General features: G+C 35.9%; 2 protein-coding genes across 3 annotated transcripts; one reads left to right on the forward strand and one right to left on the reverse strand.

The window, feature by feature from the left end:
• Window positions 1–1,398: 1,398 nt before the first annotated feature.
• On the forward strand, window positions 1,399–8,005 carry zgc:158432 (uncharacterized protein LOC555281 homolog). 2 transcript variants are annotated; one of them, XM_048186540.1, is made up of 9 exons: window positions 1,399–1,608; window positions 1,736–1,841; window positions 1,929–2,093; window positions 2,277–2,355; window positions 2,594–2,670; window positions 2,843–2,905; window positions 3,145–3,198; window positions 7,243–7,369; window positions 7,604–8,005. In XM_048186540.1, exons 1-9 carry the CDS (start codon window positions 1,539–1,541, stop codon window positions 7,706–7,708), a joined length of 846 nt encoding a protein of 281 aa, XP_048042497.1. In that variant the 5' UTR covers window positions 1,399–1,538; the 3' UTR covers window positions 7,709–8,005. The 2 variants fall into 2 exon arrangements, with proteins under 2 accessions (XP_048042497.1, XP_048042496.1); XM_048186539.1 differs by having other exon boundaries at window positions 1,401–1,608; window positions 7,601–8,005.
• A 2,305-nt stretch (window positions 8,006–10,310) lies between these two features.
• igbp1 (immunoglobulin (CD79A) binding protein 1) lies at window positions 10,311–14,817 on the reverse strand. Its single transcript, XM_048187015.1, has 6 exons — window positions 14,551–14,817; window positions 13,540–13,854; window positions 11,902–12,097; window positions 11,654–11,730; window positions 11,457–11,566; window positions 10,311–11,192 (listed from the first exon to the last, which is right to left on the reverse strand). Exons 1-6 carry the CDS (start codon window positions 14,763–14,765, stop codon window positions 11,047–11,049), a joined length of 1,059 nt encoding a protein of 352 aa, XP_048042972.1. The 5' UTR covers window positions 14,766–14,817; the 3' UTR covers window positions 10,311–11,046.
• Window positions 14,818–17,241: the final 2,424 nt, after the last annotated feature.

Below are 17,241 nucleotides of genomic sequence, written 5' to 3' on the forward strand. Positions count from 1 at the left end.
GTATTTATTTGACAGAAATCTTTTGTGACATTATACATGTTTCATAGGTTTACATATCCCTTTCAGAATATGCAAGATGTTAATATTGCATGTTATTTATTTTTTTTTATAATCCTGAATAAGCTGTTTCACGTAACAGATGTTGATGTATAGTCCACAAGACAAAATAATAGTAACTGAATTTACACAAACCAGTTCAAAAGTTCACATTGAATCTTAATCATCTTAATTATTGTGTGTTATTTCCTAGATGATCAACAGTGTTTTTAAGTTTTTGTTATAGTTGATTATAAGTCCCTTGTTTGTCACCGTTCTTCAGAAAAATCCTCCATGTTCCTCACATTGTTTGATTTTCCAGCATCTTTTGCATATTTGAACACTTTTCAACAGTGTATGATTTTGAGATCCATCTTCTCACACTGAGGACAATTGAGTGACTCGGACAACTATTAGTGCAAGGTTAAAACATTCACTGATGCTCAAGATGGCAAGATGATGAATTAAGTTGGGTTGTAAATTTTCTTTTTTTGTTTAATTTTTTTTTTTTTTTTTTCATTTAGCACCACCCTTTAGAAGCTACATGAGATATCTACATGATTCCCTGAAGACAAAATAATTACCCAGATTATCCTCTAAATAGTAGTTATACAAATTATACAAGGGGTTCAATCAACTAAATAGTCAAGTCACCTTCATTTATATACCACTTTATACAATACAGGTTGTTTCAAAGCAGCTTTTAATGATTTAATGATGCAAGCAGAGTTCATTTTGACTGTACAGATGCTCTAAAAGAAAATAATGTCATTGTTCAGCTGAAGTCCGTTCAGTGTTGATTCAATTCCATTGCAAAGAACATCAAATTATTTAGTGGTTCACTTCACTGTTTTCTGGAGAACTGCTTTATAGATGATGTCATTATCCAGCTCAGTTGAGTTCTCATACAATAGTGTCAGATCAGTTGAAGACACTTAATATTCAACAGAATTACTGAGCAAGCCAGATGTGACAGTGGCAAGGAACCCAAACTCCATCAGGTGACAGAATGGAGGGGGTAAAAAAGAAACCTTTGGAGAAGCCAGGCTCAAGAATAGTAATTTCTTAAAAAAAGAACAAAAAGAAACTTTTGAATGGTAGTGTATTTGTGTTAATTTAGTAACATTTATTTAATATGAATCCAAATGTCAGTGAAAAAAGTTAAACGTTCTGCATTGTGACGACATAAACACAATCTAAAACTTCTTTAAATAGCATTTTTATAATTGTTATAACTTAATAATTGTTCATCAGTTCACCTCATGTTAATTCATTAAACTGAATAGGCTATTTAATAGTTACACCACAGGACCAAAGTTCACATGTCCACACCTGCAAATATCTTCTAGACACAGCAAGAGTTTCACATCCAGTGGTGTTTGCGCATGCTCCAGCTCTCGCTGTTTTGGGTGTGTGTAAATAAATAAATAACCGAGTCAAGTGCAAAGAGCCTATTATACAAGTGCCACTGGTGGAATTCAGATGTGTGTGAGAACTAAAAGATGAAGGTCGTACTGTACGTGTGTTTCATCTTATTTGTTACGGATGGGGCAACTGGACAGACGTCAGACCGTAAGTGTGTGTCCAAAAGAAGGCTCAGATATGTTCAAATAGTTGTGTAGTATCTGTTTCACAAATAATCAGTATATATTAGTTGTAAGCTAATAATGACAATAGTTTCTGTATGTGTGTTTTTCAGCTGTCTGTGTGAATATTGGCGACTTTAATGAATGCAACACCGGCAATGGGAAGTGTGATGAGAAAATAAGCAAATGTATCTGTTTCGAGGAACAACCATTCTGCCGGTAATCTTCTACCTTTAGTGCTCGGCACTGTATAAATTAAACTTTAGCTTGTTTTTGGATTCATCCTATATTCTGTTCTCTGTGTAGGTGCAACAGTAAAAAAGGTGAGTTTTACATTGATGAAAACTGTTCTCAGAGATGGACAGTAACAACCTTTGCCCTGGTGGCATCTCTGCCTGGTCTCACACTCGCTGTGTTGGTGGGGGTGATTGTTTACGTGCTGATGCTGTCATCCCAAAACAGCCACACAGGGTGAGAATAAAAAATCACAGCTCTAGTTTTATTGGAGTTTTATTGAGTTTTAATAGCAAGTGTCTCTTACATAGTCTGACTTTATGAGGGTAATTAAAAAATATGACTTACAGTCCGTGATGCTCTAAAGTAATTTTTGTGTTATGTCTAAATGATTCATTCTGTGCATGTGTGTGTGTCCAGTGAAGAAATGACGACACACAATACAGCTTCTAGAGAGCAGGACTTGTTCCCTGGAATTACTTTTGCTTCTGATATGAATGTGAGTCAATGTGTCTTGTGGTTAAAAATGGTTATTGATTCGTATCAGTAGCACTAGGCTGTCATAATCCTAATCAGAAATGTGAAACCACCTGGAACTACCTTTGAAAGTCTTAAAAACAGCACAACAAATCATAAACAGTGCATAAGAGATTTTCAAGCCTGACATATCTGACAGGTATATCAACTTCCTGAATGGCCTGCCAACTATAAATGTTTTTTTTCTGCCTTTTTTAAAGGGTCGACCTCCCGCTAACCTGAGACCTGTACAACAAGATCACACTCCCATGACAGCCATGTCCAGCCGGCCCTATAGGTGAATTTGATCTCTTTTCTGATGTTTACAATTATTACAAGGCAAGACACTAAATCATTGTTTTTACCTCTATATATTATAGATCACTGCAGTAGTTGGAAAGTTATTTTATTTATTTTATCTGCCACATCGTAATGTATTATAATATTTAAATATCTGTATCACTCTTCAGTCCATCCAGTAGTGTGTATCAATCTGCTGTCAAGACTGATGGAAGACCCCGTGAGACAAACAGGTATGTGGGCAGTACAACATGTGAAGGATGCTTGGTGCCCAGTGCTAGAGGAATGAAACAATGCAATTAAAATTCTCCATTGAAACAATGCTAATTTTCAGATAATCTGGCACATTTAGCATATAATTAGAATCGAATAACAGTGCTGCATGTATACAGTAAATACTTATTGAGATCGAAGAATTCAAATCTTTGTTAAATCATGAGGAATGTCACTTAAATTCACTTTGTCTCCACAGCATGTACAATGGTATGCGTGATCCTCCAATGGGAGCTCCTGTACAGCCCTACAGGTAGTTGATAATTCTACATAAATTGATAATAATAGCTCATAAAGGTTTCTCTGCCAAAATATACTGTCTGTATGTGTGTGTGTACATATACAGTATAAATATATATATTTTAAAATGCTATAAAATCAACAATCTGTGGTTTGTTCATTCTCCTTAACCTTTATTAACTGACAAAAGTACAAAGAAAAAATTTCCGATGTTTTCATTGATCAAGAAGTTTATTTTGTAAATATAAACAAATTTTGCTGCAACAAAGGTTGCAACACACTCTCCAAAAATGTTGGGGCAGTCATTTTTACCTCTGTGTGTCACATCACCTTTCCTTTTAATTACTTATTAAATGTTCAGGAATTGAAGATGCTAATTGTTGCAGTTTTGCAAGTGTAATTTTTCCCCAATCTTTCCTGATACAAAACAGCTGCTCAACAGTCTGTGGTCATCGTTGTATGATTGTCCTTTTCATGATGGGCCTTACATTTTCAATAGGAGACAGATTTGAACTGCTGGCAGGCTGTCAAGCAGATCTTTCTACGATGTACCCACGTAGAAGGCGACGTTCTCAGGACCTTGCGCAACATTACTTAAAAGTTCTCTAAAGGTGACGAAAATTCCTCTTTTGGTAATGAAAGTGCTGCAGTTCAAGGTTCCTTGTATGACTTTAGGGGGACGTTCTCTTTTGGTTATTTTATGATCAAAAAAGAATGTTACAAAGAGGACATTTGGGACATTAACTGAACGTTTCCACACGGTCCTCTGTTGGTCATTTAATAAAGTTCCCGATATGAGTTTAGGGGGACGTTCTATTTTGGTTATTTTGTGGTCATGCGAGAACGTTACAAAGAAGACATTTGGGAAGTTATCAGAACGTCCTATAGTAATAGTCCCCTAAACATTCACAAAATGTCCTGAATGTTCCCTGAAGGTCCACCAAATAATGTCCCCCAACCCTTAAAAGAACTCCACATCATTCTGGACCTGAACGTTCTGGGAAACGTTACTAGGTGACAGGTTACCCCGCTAGAAATTTTACGTTCCCAGAACATTCTCAGAACGTCCTCTGGTATTAAGGACGTTGTCTAGTAACGTTCCTAGAATGTTCAGAGACGGTCACCATGTGGGACGTTATTTGGTGGACCTTCAGGGAACATTCAGGACGTTCTGGGAATGTTTACGGGACTATTACTATAGGACGTTCTGTTAGCTTCCCAAATGTCCTCTTTGTAACGTTCTCGTGCGACCATAAAATAACCAAAATAGAACGTCCCCCTAAACTCATGTCGGAAATGTTATTAAATGACCAACAGAGGACCATGTGGGAATGTTCAGTTAATGTCCCAAATATCCTCATTGTAATTTCTTATGTGACCATAAAATGAACCATATTGGAATGTCCCCCTAAAATCATGTAAGGAACCTTGACCTGCAGCACTTTCATTACCAAAAGAGGACGTTTTATGTCCCAAATGTTCTGTAAAATTTCAGAATTTGTCATTTTTAGAGAACTTTTAGGCAAAGTTGCGCAAGGTCACGAGAACGTCGCCTTCTGCGTGGGTGTTTTATAGAAAATAATAAAGTTTGAAGTCACCGTTATGGAGGTGAGCATTTGCTTTAGATGGGCTCTTGATTCTTGATATTTAACATTAGATTTTCTCTGGTTGCTTTAACTGTGTTTTCAAGACATGTTTGTTATAGCAAAAAAATGCAAGAGAAATTCTGATCAGATGAATTGGGTTGTTTAGTGCTGGTGATTCAATCATCATGGAGTGTCCTGGTTCACTGATCATCACCAAAGTCTAAACTATGAGTGTTTTCACTGTTAGTTTTGTATTAATTAATGGTTAGTTAGTTAATTTTTTAATTCATTATACAGATAGAGTTTTGAGCGGTGACTTTTAGACTGACACAGACATCATGAATCAGCGTATGATCCTCAACAATGGTGACAATAAACAAAAATCTTTTGTGACTTTAGTAACTTGTTTTGTGATACTCAGTTAATCTGTTTATCTGAAAATTTCATCACCATTGTTGAGGTTCATACGCAGAATCTACATGATGCTGTCTGAATAATTTATTCACAATGATAAAAACTTTCAAAATATCAAAGCAGTACAGAATTTCATGCATTATCATAGGACTACAAGAGGATGGAAGAAAATACAATATTCACAGATCAGTGAATAAGACCACTGTATGATGACATAATCACCAAAAATGATCAACCAAATCCATTTAATAAGATTTTTTTTTTTTTTGTAACAAATGCTTTAGAAACACACAGTTATAACAGTTGGAGGAAAAAAAGGTCAAAATGTCAAGGGTCAGGAGCCCAACTAAAGCAAGCGCTTACCTCCATAATGGTGACATTTATAAATTTTGATAAAACATCAACACCTCATTAAGAAGATTTGTATGAAAGAAATAAAGTCAGAGTGGTTTGTAATAAGTGAAGACGCTGAGATCTAGAGAGATCTGTGTTTAATGTTCTGTTTCTGTTATCTGAGTTTTGTGAGGTCACCATTGTGCTGGAGAGTAGAGCCTGTGCTTCAGTCAGTGATGATCCAGAAACACTGATGTTCTGCTGCATGTTGCTTTCTTTAAAGGCTGCAGTAACTGTGTAGTTGCTGATGCAGTAATACAGCAGTTTCATTAGCTCATGTATGTGCTGTTGTTTTTTTTGTCTTTTGTAAGACATTCAAGAAAAATTAGTTTTTGTTTGAACAGCCTCTTTTGTTAGTCAGTTTAGCTCTAATTTTCAATTCAATTTTTTTGACAAGGGCAGTAGGGACATTTTGAGAACATTTCCAAATAAAATATGGTTCCTTAAACGTTCAGAGAACATCCTGAATGTTCTTTGAAGGTCCACCAAATAACGTCCCCCAAACCCTAAAAGAACTCCACGTCGTGACCGTCTCTGAACGTACTGGGAACGTTACTAGGCAACGTCTTAACACCAGTGGGGACGTTCTGAGAATGTTCTGGGATTGTAAAATTTCTAGCAGGGTAGAGTGTCTAGAAACCACTCTTTTGAACCATGTGCAGAACGAGGCCTGGCATTGTAATTTTGATGACTATACAATCCCACTATACGCCTCCATGCCAATGATTCCTTCACACATATGACAGATGTTTGCTTTTGCACCTGTTACTGATGAAAGTCTGGTTGGTCCCTTGCATCTTTGGGACTGAGAACTTGATGTCCATATTTCCCAAAAAAAAGCTTGGACTCTTCTGAGCACAGCACACATTTCCATGTCTTTTGGACCAGCTGAGATGAGCTCGGGCCCAGATAACTCGGCGGCATCTCTACATTGAACAGATGTATAGCTTTCTTTTTGCGTAACAGAGATTCAAGTTGCATTTGTTGATGCAGCGGCAGACTGTGTTAAGTGACAATGGTTTTCCAAAGTATTCCTACGCCCATGTGGCTATATTTAACACAGCAGCATGATGATTTGTCATGCAGTGCCGTCTGAAGGCTCGAAGGTCACGCACATTCCTTTCATTGCGTTTCCTGCATTGCCCCACATGGCCTGAGATTTCTCTGGATTCCCGGAATCTTTCCACAATATTACGTATGCTTGATGCTGAAAGACCTAAATTCTTTGTAATCTTGCATTGAGAAAAGTGATTTTGAATTGAGAATTCTCTCATGATATTTGGCACTTCTTTTTTACCCAATCAAGATACCCTCACCTATTACCAATTCACTTGCTTATTGTAGACTGTTTCAAAGCAGTTTAACTTGGATATTCTATAACCTTTTCACTTTTATTTAGCCTCTGTCCCAAATATTTTGGGAGTAAAAATCAAAATTTGTTTATATTTACAAAATACAATTAATTTGGTCAGTGGAAACATTGGAAATCTTTTCTTTGTACTTTTGTCAGTTAAATAAAGGTTAAAGAGAATTAACCAATCACAGGTTCTGAAGGTCTTTCAAGTGTTCTGGAAATGGGGTTATATGAATTTCCATGTTTTGTATAGCATGTGCTTGTTTAATTCAATGTTTTTTTTGTGCGTTGTGTATTTGTGTGACTGTAGCACTGGTGCAGGTCGGGGTCAGATTGTTAGCAACCCTTATGCTAGAGATCCATCCAGCCAAAACCCCTATGAAGGAGACCACCAGGATTACAGACCACAAGCCCCTTCACACACATATGAAGACCTGGTATGGTTCACAAATGTCCCAAACAATTTTAATTTCAGGAATAGATTGGTAAACATTTATATTGTTTGAGTTTGTTTGTTTTTTCCATGGAGTCAGAGAGCATATTATGGCACAATATACAGCACATGAGCAATTTAAAGCTGTTCTGATAAGACTCAGGATATGAGCTTTTGTGGATGATCAAAGGTCTTCTCTTCAAATAAATAATTCTCTTGCTCTTTATCACTCCAGCAGACACAGAATCGGCCCTATGCTCCTGCTCCTGCTCCACTCTACAGTTCTGAGCATGGAAACCTCCGCAATGGATTTCCACGTCCCCAATTAAACCTACAATACTAGAACTTTTTTTTTCCTTTACATCTTCTGAGCTTTATTGGAGCTGATCAATTTTGTAATTATTTGTTGAGTTAAATGCATTCTGTAGCTCTTATATATTAATTATTTAAGTTAACATATATTCATTTAGCAGATGCTTTTATCCAATGTGACTAATAAATGAGAAATACAACATACGATTTATCTCGTTTCAAACATCGTCAAACATAGTAGTACATGCTAGAACAGAGAGGTAGTAAGAAATAGTGAAAGCATAGAAAAGTTTAGTTGTTGTCTGATAATAAAACAAAATCTTCCAAGTGTTGCCAACGTGTGCTCTATATACTGTTTAGTATAATACTATTTATGTTTACATGTCCTGTAAAATAAGTTTTAGATATATAGCGGGGTGCAAAAGCCCTAGACTTTTAATTAAACTGGAAAATAGTTTTAGGCTTTTGAACATGGAAAATAAAATATACAAATATATATATATATATATATATATATAAAACACTGTACCAGACACGATGTTGAATGGGAAGAGAGCCTGAGGAATTTACTGAACTGGAATTAAAAAAAATTGTCACAAGCAGATGTTCTTTTTATGGTATTAACTTTAAAACAGTGATCACTACATGTTTGTGGTTAATTCATACTGAAAAAAGAAAAAGAAAAAGAGAAATATTAATAAAATAGTTTTATACTTTCCTATATTCAAATACAGGTGCTGGTCATATAATTAGAATATCGTGAAAAAGTTCATTTTTTTATTGTAAATTATTTTAAAAAATGAAACTTTCATATATTCTAGATTCCCTACATGTAAAGTAAAACATTTCAAAAGTTTTTTTTTGTTTTTTATTTGTTGATTAGAGCGTACAGCTAATGAAAGTCCAAAATCCAGTATCTCAAAATATTAGAATATTTACATTTGAGTTTCGTTAAATTACCATCCCTACAGTATAAATTCCGGGTATCTCTTGTTCTTTGAAACCACACTAATGGGGAAGACTGCTGACTTGGCAATGGTCCAGGAGACAATCATTGGCACCCTCCACAAAGAGAGTAAGTTACAGATGGTCATTACTGAATGAGGTGGCTGTTTACAGAGTGATGTATCAAAGCATATTAAATGCAAAGTTGACTAGAAGGAGGAAATTGGGTAGGCAAAGGTGGACAAGCAACAGGGATGACCACAAGCTTGAGAATACTGTCAAGTAAAGCCAATTCAAACACTTGGGAGAGCTTCACAATGAGTCAAATGAAGCCGGAGTCAGCGCATCAAGAGTCACCACACTCAGACATCTTCAGGAAAAGGACTACCAAGCCACTTCTGAAACAGAAACAACGTCAGAAGCATCTTACCTGGGCTAAGGAGAAAAAGAACTGGATAGTGAAGAGTGGTTGAAAGTCCTCTTTTCAGATAAAAGTAAATTTTGCATTTCATGTTGAAATCATGGTCCCAGAGTCTGAAGGAAGACTGGAGAGGCACAGAATCCAAGCTGCTTGAAGTCTAGTGTGAAGTTTCTGAAGTCAGTAATGATTTGGGAGGGCTGTGACGTCTGCTGGTGTTGGTCCATTGTGTTTTATCAAGTGTAAAGTCAATGCAGCCATCTTCCAGGAGATTTTGGAGCACTTTATGCTTCCATCTGCTGACAAGCTTTATGGAGATGCTGATTTCCTTTTCCACCAGGACTTTAGCACCTGCCCACAGTGCAAAAACCACTTCCAAGTGGTTTGCTGACCATGATATTACTGTGCTTTATTGGCCAGCCAACATGCCTGACCTGAATATATGGGATATTTTCAAGAGAAAGATGAGAAACAGTCGATCCAACAATATACAGATGATCTGAAGGCTCAATAGTGCCTCAGCAATGCCACAGGCTGATCACTTCCACGCCACACTTCACTGATGCTGTAATTTGTATTAGGAGCAAGTCATTTGCTGTAATATGTGCTGCCGACCAAGTATTGAGTGTACAAATGAACATACTTTAAAGAACTTGAACTTTTCTGTTTTGCAAATCCATTTTTTGATTGATCTTAGGAAATATTCTAATATTTTGAGATACTGGATTTTGGACTTTCATGAGCTGTATGCTCTAATCATCAAAATAAAAAAATAAAAAAACTTTTGAAATTTTTTACTTTACATGTAGGGAATCTAGAATATATGAAAGTTTCATTTTTAAAAATAATTTACAATAAAAAAAAATGAGCTTTTTGATGATATTCTAATTATATGACCAGCACCTGTACAAATTGGCATCTTCGGCATCCTGTTTGCAACCCAATTTAAAATTCAGGAAAGTGAAATATAAAAGGCATTCTCAATGAACGGCACATATAGAAAATCTTTTTCTATAATTTTTTGGTTGTCGTTTTGTAAAATCATGCTACAATGAGGACAATCAGGTTTTGCATTTGTAGAGCTGTCATTAAAACCAGAGGACATACCAAACCCTCAAAAATTCATGTTAATTTTTCAATTCAATGCATCTCTCAAATTATGCTGATAATACACCTATACTGAAATGTGTTGTATTAAATTACAAAATGTATACATTAGTAGACATCTCAGATTACATGTAATGTAACAGAAGTGAGAAGAAAAAGGCTGTTTATAGGTGATTTTTCTTTATATTTACTCAAGAACAGGAGGTTGACCTTACAAAGATTTGCCTAAAGAAAAGCAAAATTTCCAGATAATGCAATAAATAAATTTCAGAATAAAAAGGCATTCTAGACAATTTGTTCCAATGTCCCAAAGTTTCTTCAGCAATTCTGACCACATTAATCAGCGTCAGATCCAAGCAAGTGTTGAACCGTCTTCGCTGAAGTAGCTCATCTGAACCAGACAACGAGGCCTAGCAATATCTGCTAATAGTTAAAGAACATGCAGTCTTATCCGGCTCCAAATCAAACAGCACATAAGGTGTAATTATGTGGGTGACAACATCCTTCTGAGTTGACCGATTTTGACTGTAAAAGCTAACAATACAGGGAACACTTCTGTAGAAATCTTGCACTCAAAACAACATCCATGAAAAGGCAAACATTTAATAACCATGTGGGAAAGACTGATGTGGAGCAATGCAAGGAGGCCCAAACATCCGTCTCTATAGATGCTCAGGGGCTTAAGGTCTCATCATTTAAGATTTATAAAGAGACATTTAAAAGTCAAATATGCAAACTCGGTTTAGGAAAAAAAAGGAACCAAATTAACTAACCGCTACAGCTCCACTCTCTGTTGTGTCCATGTCACATTGGCAGCATTGGGAACAGCATTTATTTGTGGGAACTGAAGGGATGCGCGTATGTGTGTGCGTGTGTATGTGTGCGTGCATGACATCAGATCAGCCCATGTTCTTGCGGTTGCCATATCCTCTCCGGTGTGTATCCTTCCAGTCATCCCAGTCACGTGCCTTCTGCAGTGCCTCTTCATCGTCATTTTCTTCCTTCCTCTCTCTTTCAGCTCTCTCATCCTCCTCTGCATTGCTATCTGTGGTGGAGGAAAGACAGAAGTACTGAACTGAGTAAAAAAGCAATTCTCTACTCAGTTTTAAAAGGAACGCAGGGCCTGTTGCGACTGTCCATTAATCAACCGATTGTGGTAATTTGATCTAATTAAAATTATTTATTTGCAATAACTGCAAATCTCATGATTTTGACAGGCCTACTGACCACATCTAATTGAATGTAAATTAAAGAGATTCTATTTATATTTTTTAATGAAAGTTTAAGCACTCAACGTGTGTGTAAGCACCTGCGCTGCGTGGTATGCCTTGGTCTGGTAAACATCCTTGTCGCCGGTGTTGGTCATACCATTCGTCCACTGTCATGGTGGCAAGGCTGGGATACCCCGCACCAAACACTCTGCAACACATTGAGAAAAAAAACCATCACACACGCACTAGTACTACAGCACTGACCGCCACAGGCACACTCCAAACGCACACATACTTTGCCTGCATAGCATCCTTAGTCAGGATAAAAGGCTTCATGGGCGGTCTTTTGGGTGGGGATGGCTGAGGGGCGCTCTATAGAGACAAATAATTATCAATAAAGCTTTCAAATCAATTCAAATATTTAAATTGTGATTAATCCTATATCATTTTTTTGTAATAAACCAGAGGTAGATTTACATAAACACATCATTCGCTCATAATAAAAGCACAGCTGTAATTCAGGGTTACGTGGCAATCAAATACCTGCTTGAAAAGCTCCATTCGTTTCAGTATCTCTATCTCCTGGTTGATGGAGTCGATCTCCTCAAATGCTAGTGTTACCCACCTGCGCACGTGCAGCAGGTAAAAATCTCTCACCACCTCTTCATCAGCTGAACCAGATTCAACTAGTCCTCTGATCTCACTCAGCTTGGCTTCTGTCTCTTTACGCTGATTAAACCTGGAAACAACTTCCAAAGATTAAATGTGCTACACGTGAACGTTACAAAAACATTAGCATGACTGATGGAAATGATACAAACATTTTTCAAATATTACATATACACTACTGTTTAAAAGATTGGCGTAAGTGAGATTTTTTTTTAAAAAGAAATTAATATTTGTATTCATCATAGATTAAATTGAGCAAAAGTGACAATAAAGAAATTTATAATGTTACAAAAAATGTCATTTAATCAAATGCTGTTCTTTTGAACTCTCTATTCATCAAAGAATCCTGAGTATAAAATGTTTAGCAGCAATGTTTTCAATGTTGATAATAAATGTGTCTTGAGCAGCAAATCATCATATTAGAATGATTTCTGAAGGATCATGTGACACTGAAGACTGGAGTAATGGTGCTGAAAATTCAGCTGTCATCACAGGAATAAATTACATTTTAAAATAGTTACTAATTGTTCAAATGTTTATTTAAAATTACATAAAACAGAAAACAGTATTTTAAATTGTAACAATTTCACAATATTACTCCATTTACTTTATTTTTGATCAAATAAATGCACCTTGGGTGAGCAGAAGAGACTTCTTTCAAAAACATTTTCTTTTTCTTTTCTTTTTTTTAAGGCCTTGCCAGTTTCTATGGCTATATCCATGGCGAGAAACAGGTTTAGTTATTCAAAACTAAAACTAAAAGATGTTTAAGATTTTTTTTTTTTTCTAAAAACCTTAAAAACTAAATTTGGATTTACTTGGTTAAAAACATTTTCAAAAGAATCAACAGAATAAAACAATTTCCTTAAATGGGTAGAAGTATTAAAGTCCAGTAATTAAGTTTAATGGACAATGGCTTTCTCCATATAGTAAAAATGTGTGTGTTAGTTTTGAGTGTCCTATCCGACATCTTGTATAAACAACTTGAACCCAGCGATTATTAAAAGGGAATATAGTTTTGTCCCAACATCCGGCTTTAATTTATGTAACTTGTTGTTTAAGCACTGATCCCATTTGTTTTTGGTGTATGCATTTAAAGTTTGTTTCAGGTGTGTGAAGGGTATAAACAATTTAATTAAAATCTTCACAATAGTTGGGTGATCATTTTTTATAGATTCCAATGCTTCAATGCATAATTTTGAATCAGTTATTATTAAAGAATTCTGTTGTGAAGAAGTCTCAATGAATTTCAATGCCAATAATAGAGCATTTGCCTCAGCAGTGAAGACTGAACTTTGGTCAGGGATTCGTATACCCTGTTGATTTGTTGCAACGGCTGCTCAAAAACATTTTAAATAATCTTACAGACCCCAAACTTTTGAACAGTAGTGTATGTAATAACAATAACAATAATAATAATAATAATAATAATATAAAAGATTTTATTTTGTGTACCCTGGACATTGGATGATGGATAGATAAATACATGCATAATATTCAATCCTAACCCACCTCTCTATTTTGGCTTGTCTTTGTGTTGCCATGGCGATAAGGTCTGGCTGTGACATTGGCATGGGGACTGATGGATTCATCCGCTCCTCAGTAGGAGTATCTGTTGTGTCCTCACTGGCTCTGGGCAGCTGAAAACTACATATGTCATAGTCCTTGCACCTCTGGAGGAAGTCTCTGAAATAGACGTGGGCCGCCTGCACGTGCTCCAGCCGCTTGCTGGGGTTCACTTGTTTCATGGTGAGCGCTCCCAGCAGAGCCGGCAGCAGCAGGTACTTCAGGTCGGTGGTGGGGATCTCCTCCAGTGCCTCATTACGACTACCAGAAAAAAAATTAAGTCAATTATTAATTGATTAATTTGTTTTACATCGGCTGTTGTTTTATAATGATCATGTGACAAATTAGATTTTTTTGTTTTTTTTGTTTTGCAAAACATGTCATGTTCAAATACATTCTTAAACAGTTTAATAATACTGTTACCTTATTTGTCAGTTTGATCATTAAATAACAGGCAAAATACAAACAAAATACATTAAAGCTGCTGAATGAAGTAAACCATCGCTGAACTAAAGCTGTAATGTGCATTAGTGCGATACACCTACATTACTTAACTAGATAATTACATTGTTTAATTAAAAAAAATGTATATATAAAACCATTATGCTTGTAATATCTAGTCTGTAACCAAAAAAAAGACATTAATGAAGATATGACATCACCATGACGTGGTCAATTCAAAGTAATACGGAGTACACCGCTGAGTGATACTGTAAAATACTGTAGGAATTGTGTAACAATACACACAGTTTTGTAGAATAATGCCCTTTTTGTATACTACTGCACTGTAAAAATATAAAGCACATTTGCAACTGATGACTAGACTAAAAAACTAACCCCCGTCATAATCAGCGCGCCGCTCGCTTGCAGTGCTTTGACAGCAACACTGATTATAAAATGAGCACTTCAATTTATCGCGTCGCGTGCAGTTGGTGCGTTTGTGTGTGTTCTTCTAACCTGAACAGGTTCAGCTGATTGACCATCCTCGTCGCCTCTTCCAGCTGCATGATGCCGCGCTTTACTTTCACCTGCACTGCGTTGGAGCTGCTCGACTCATTCGTGGTGTCCACCTCATCATACAGCTTCCAGCCCCGGTCCAGTAAATCCGACAGCTTCGGAGCATCTGAACCGCTGGGGTTTTGTGTACTGTTTGTGTCTTCAGCAGCCGCCATTTCTCAAAGCGTATTTAAGACCCAACTCGGCTTCCGTCAGTTCCTGTTCTTTGAGTTGGTTTGTATCCGGTCGGTTCTCGGCGTTGCAGTTCTGCCGACTGACTGTAGATGTCAGTAGAGATCAGTGCACGACTCCTCTGCTTGTGGTTTTAAAGGATTAGTTCACTTCTGAATGAAAATGTCCTGATAATTTACTCACCCCCATGTCATCCAAGATGTTCATGTCTTTCTTCAGTTGAAAAGAAATTAAGATTTTCGATGAAAACATTCCAGGTTTTTCTCCTTTTGGTGGACTTCAATGGCTTCAAACGGTTGAAGGTCAAAATTACAGTTTCAGTTCAGCTTCAAAGGGCTTTAAACGATACCAGACGAGGAATAAGGGTCTTATCTAGCGAAACAATCTGTCATTTTCTAAAAAAAAAAAAAAAATACAACTGTATATGCTTTATAAACACAAATGAATGCCTTGCAAGTGCTTCTGCTTTCCATATTCTTCAAAAACGCTGTCCTACGCCTTTCCTATTCTACTTATGGAAAAAATGGAACTGGCGTTGCGTTCGTTCCGTAAGTTGAATAGGAAAGGAAATATAGCGTTTTTGAAGAATATGGAAAGCAGAAGCACTTGCAAGGCGATCATTTGTGTTTATAAAGCACATACAGCTGTATTTTTGTAGAAAATGACTGATCGTTTCATTTTTGTTATCAGGAAAATTTTATTTGAAAGTGGACTAATCCTTTAATGTCACATGAGAGGTTTTAAACCCATATTATTACCTCTTTAGATAACAAGCAGGTGTTATCATTAACTTTTTTTCAATAAGTAGGCTAAATAAACAAATAACAAGGTATATAAAAAATATAATATAAATTAAAATATAATTAAACTTAATTTTAATAGCCTATTTATTGCAAATAATTTAAAAAAGACATTACTTTTTAGCTGCTTTAAGATTTAAAATAAGAAATTTAAATATTTTTTTAAATGCTGCAAAATTTGGAGCAACAAAATATACATTTGTGTTAATAAAACTAACCTATAATTAAAATATTATATAAAAAAAAAAAAATCAGTCTCTTTGTTTTGCTTAAAAACACCAAACTTAACAATATGGTATCAAAAAAGCAGGCATTACATTTTTTTTTGTAACTACCCAAAAAAGCGCTTAAGAAAATCGATTTCAGAAAAGACGTTACTGAGATCTTTTTAGAAGCGAATTTCCTTAACTTTAGGTTACAAAGGAAATTAAAAATATCTAATTCTAATTTTGATTGAGTCAGCTTTTGAAAACCTTCTAAAACATTTCTTTTAACAGGAATAGGAAAATATTTTTTTTTGTAATTAGTCAAAACTTTGTTTTTATATTTGCCTGATAAGAATTGTCAATGAACAGATTAGAAAAAGAATTGAACCCATTCCTCATCTGAAAGTTAAAATGCCATTAAACACTGTTACATTTGAATTGTCCTAAGCTGCTGTTGCTGTCTCTAAGTGTGTTGTGGAGGGTATGTGTACCATCCCGCCCTTATTATAGAATAAACATGATTTACAATACAAGTTTAAGTACGAGTTTACCAGAAAAAATCATATGCATAACATCCTATCTTTTTATGCATAAACAAGAAAAAAACAATTTGCCATCAGGCAAAACAAATCCTAATATCTTACACACAAAAAATATGCAAATAAATAAACAAACGATTTACAAAATTAGCCTTTTCACAATGCAAAAACTACTTTCATGCCCTGAATTTCCCTCTTGTTCTCCTTTGGACAGTATATAAAAGTTCCCACACCATATTTTTGCTTCTTTAATTTATCAAAAGGCTGACTTTACACAGTGAAAATATTCAGAAAAGCCTCTCAGTTTGTACGTAAAACTGTTTTGCAAGTAAAACTCCTGGTCTTTTTCTGTCAACATGACCATTCTGAACTATATGTTTTTTAAACATTCAAATAGGAAAAGCAAAAACCGTAAAAAACAGATCTCCCACAGGTCCACTCAGTTTTCATTTTAGAAAGCTTTACACCCAGTATAAACACAGATCTGTGACAACATTAGCATTCAGAAACCATTTGTCTCACCGTGTGCTGGATTATTTGTTTGTGTGAGTGTATGAGGGCAACTTAGCACATTTGGCTGATATTAATGATTTTGCCTGCAGTTAGTGAGTCTGGGTGTGTTTATCCAAATTATTCATACTGTGTAGGACAAATAAACTTCATGAAGAAACATATTCCAGGGCTGCTGATTTAACTGAGAAGACTGAGCCTTTGTTAGGACATAGCGGAAACTCGACTCATTTTCCCATGGTGTTGTATCGCTGAACCTCTAGCATGATCAGCTGTTAGGAAACCAAGACGCATTAGAGCTGTGATAGACGAGAACTCTCTCTAGGCTCAGGCAAATGTGTTTTTTCAGTTCACTGATCCTGATCCCGTCTTTTCTTAATCTGATGCTTAACCACACATTTTAAC

This window comes from Megalobrama amblycephala, linkage group LG4 (genome assembly GCF_018812025.1).
Source record: "Megalobrama amblycephala isolate DHTTF-2021 linkage group LG4, ASM1881202v1, whole genome shotgun sequence".
Lineage (NCBI taxonomy): Eukaryota > Metazoa > Chordata > Actinopteri > Cypriniformes > Xenocyprididae > Megalobrama > Megalobrama amblycephala.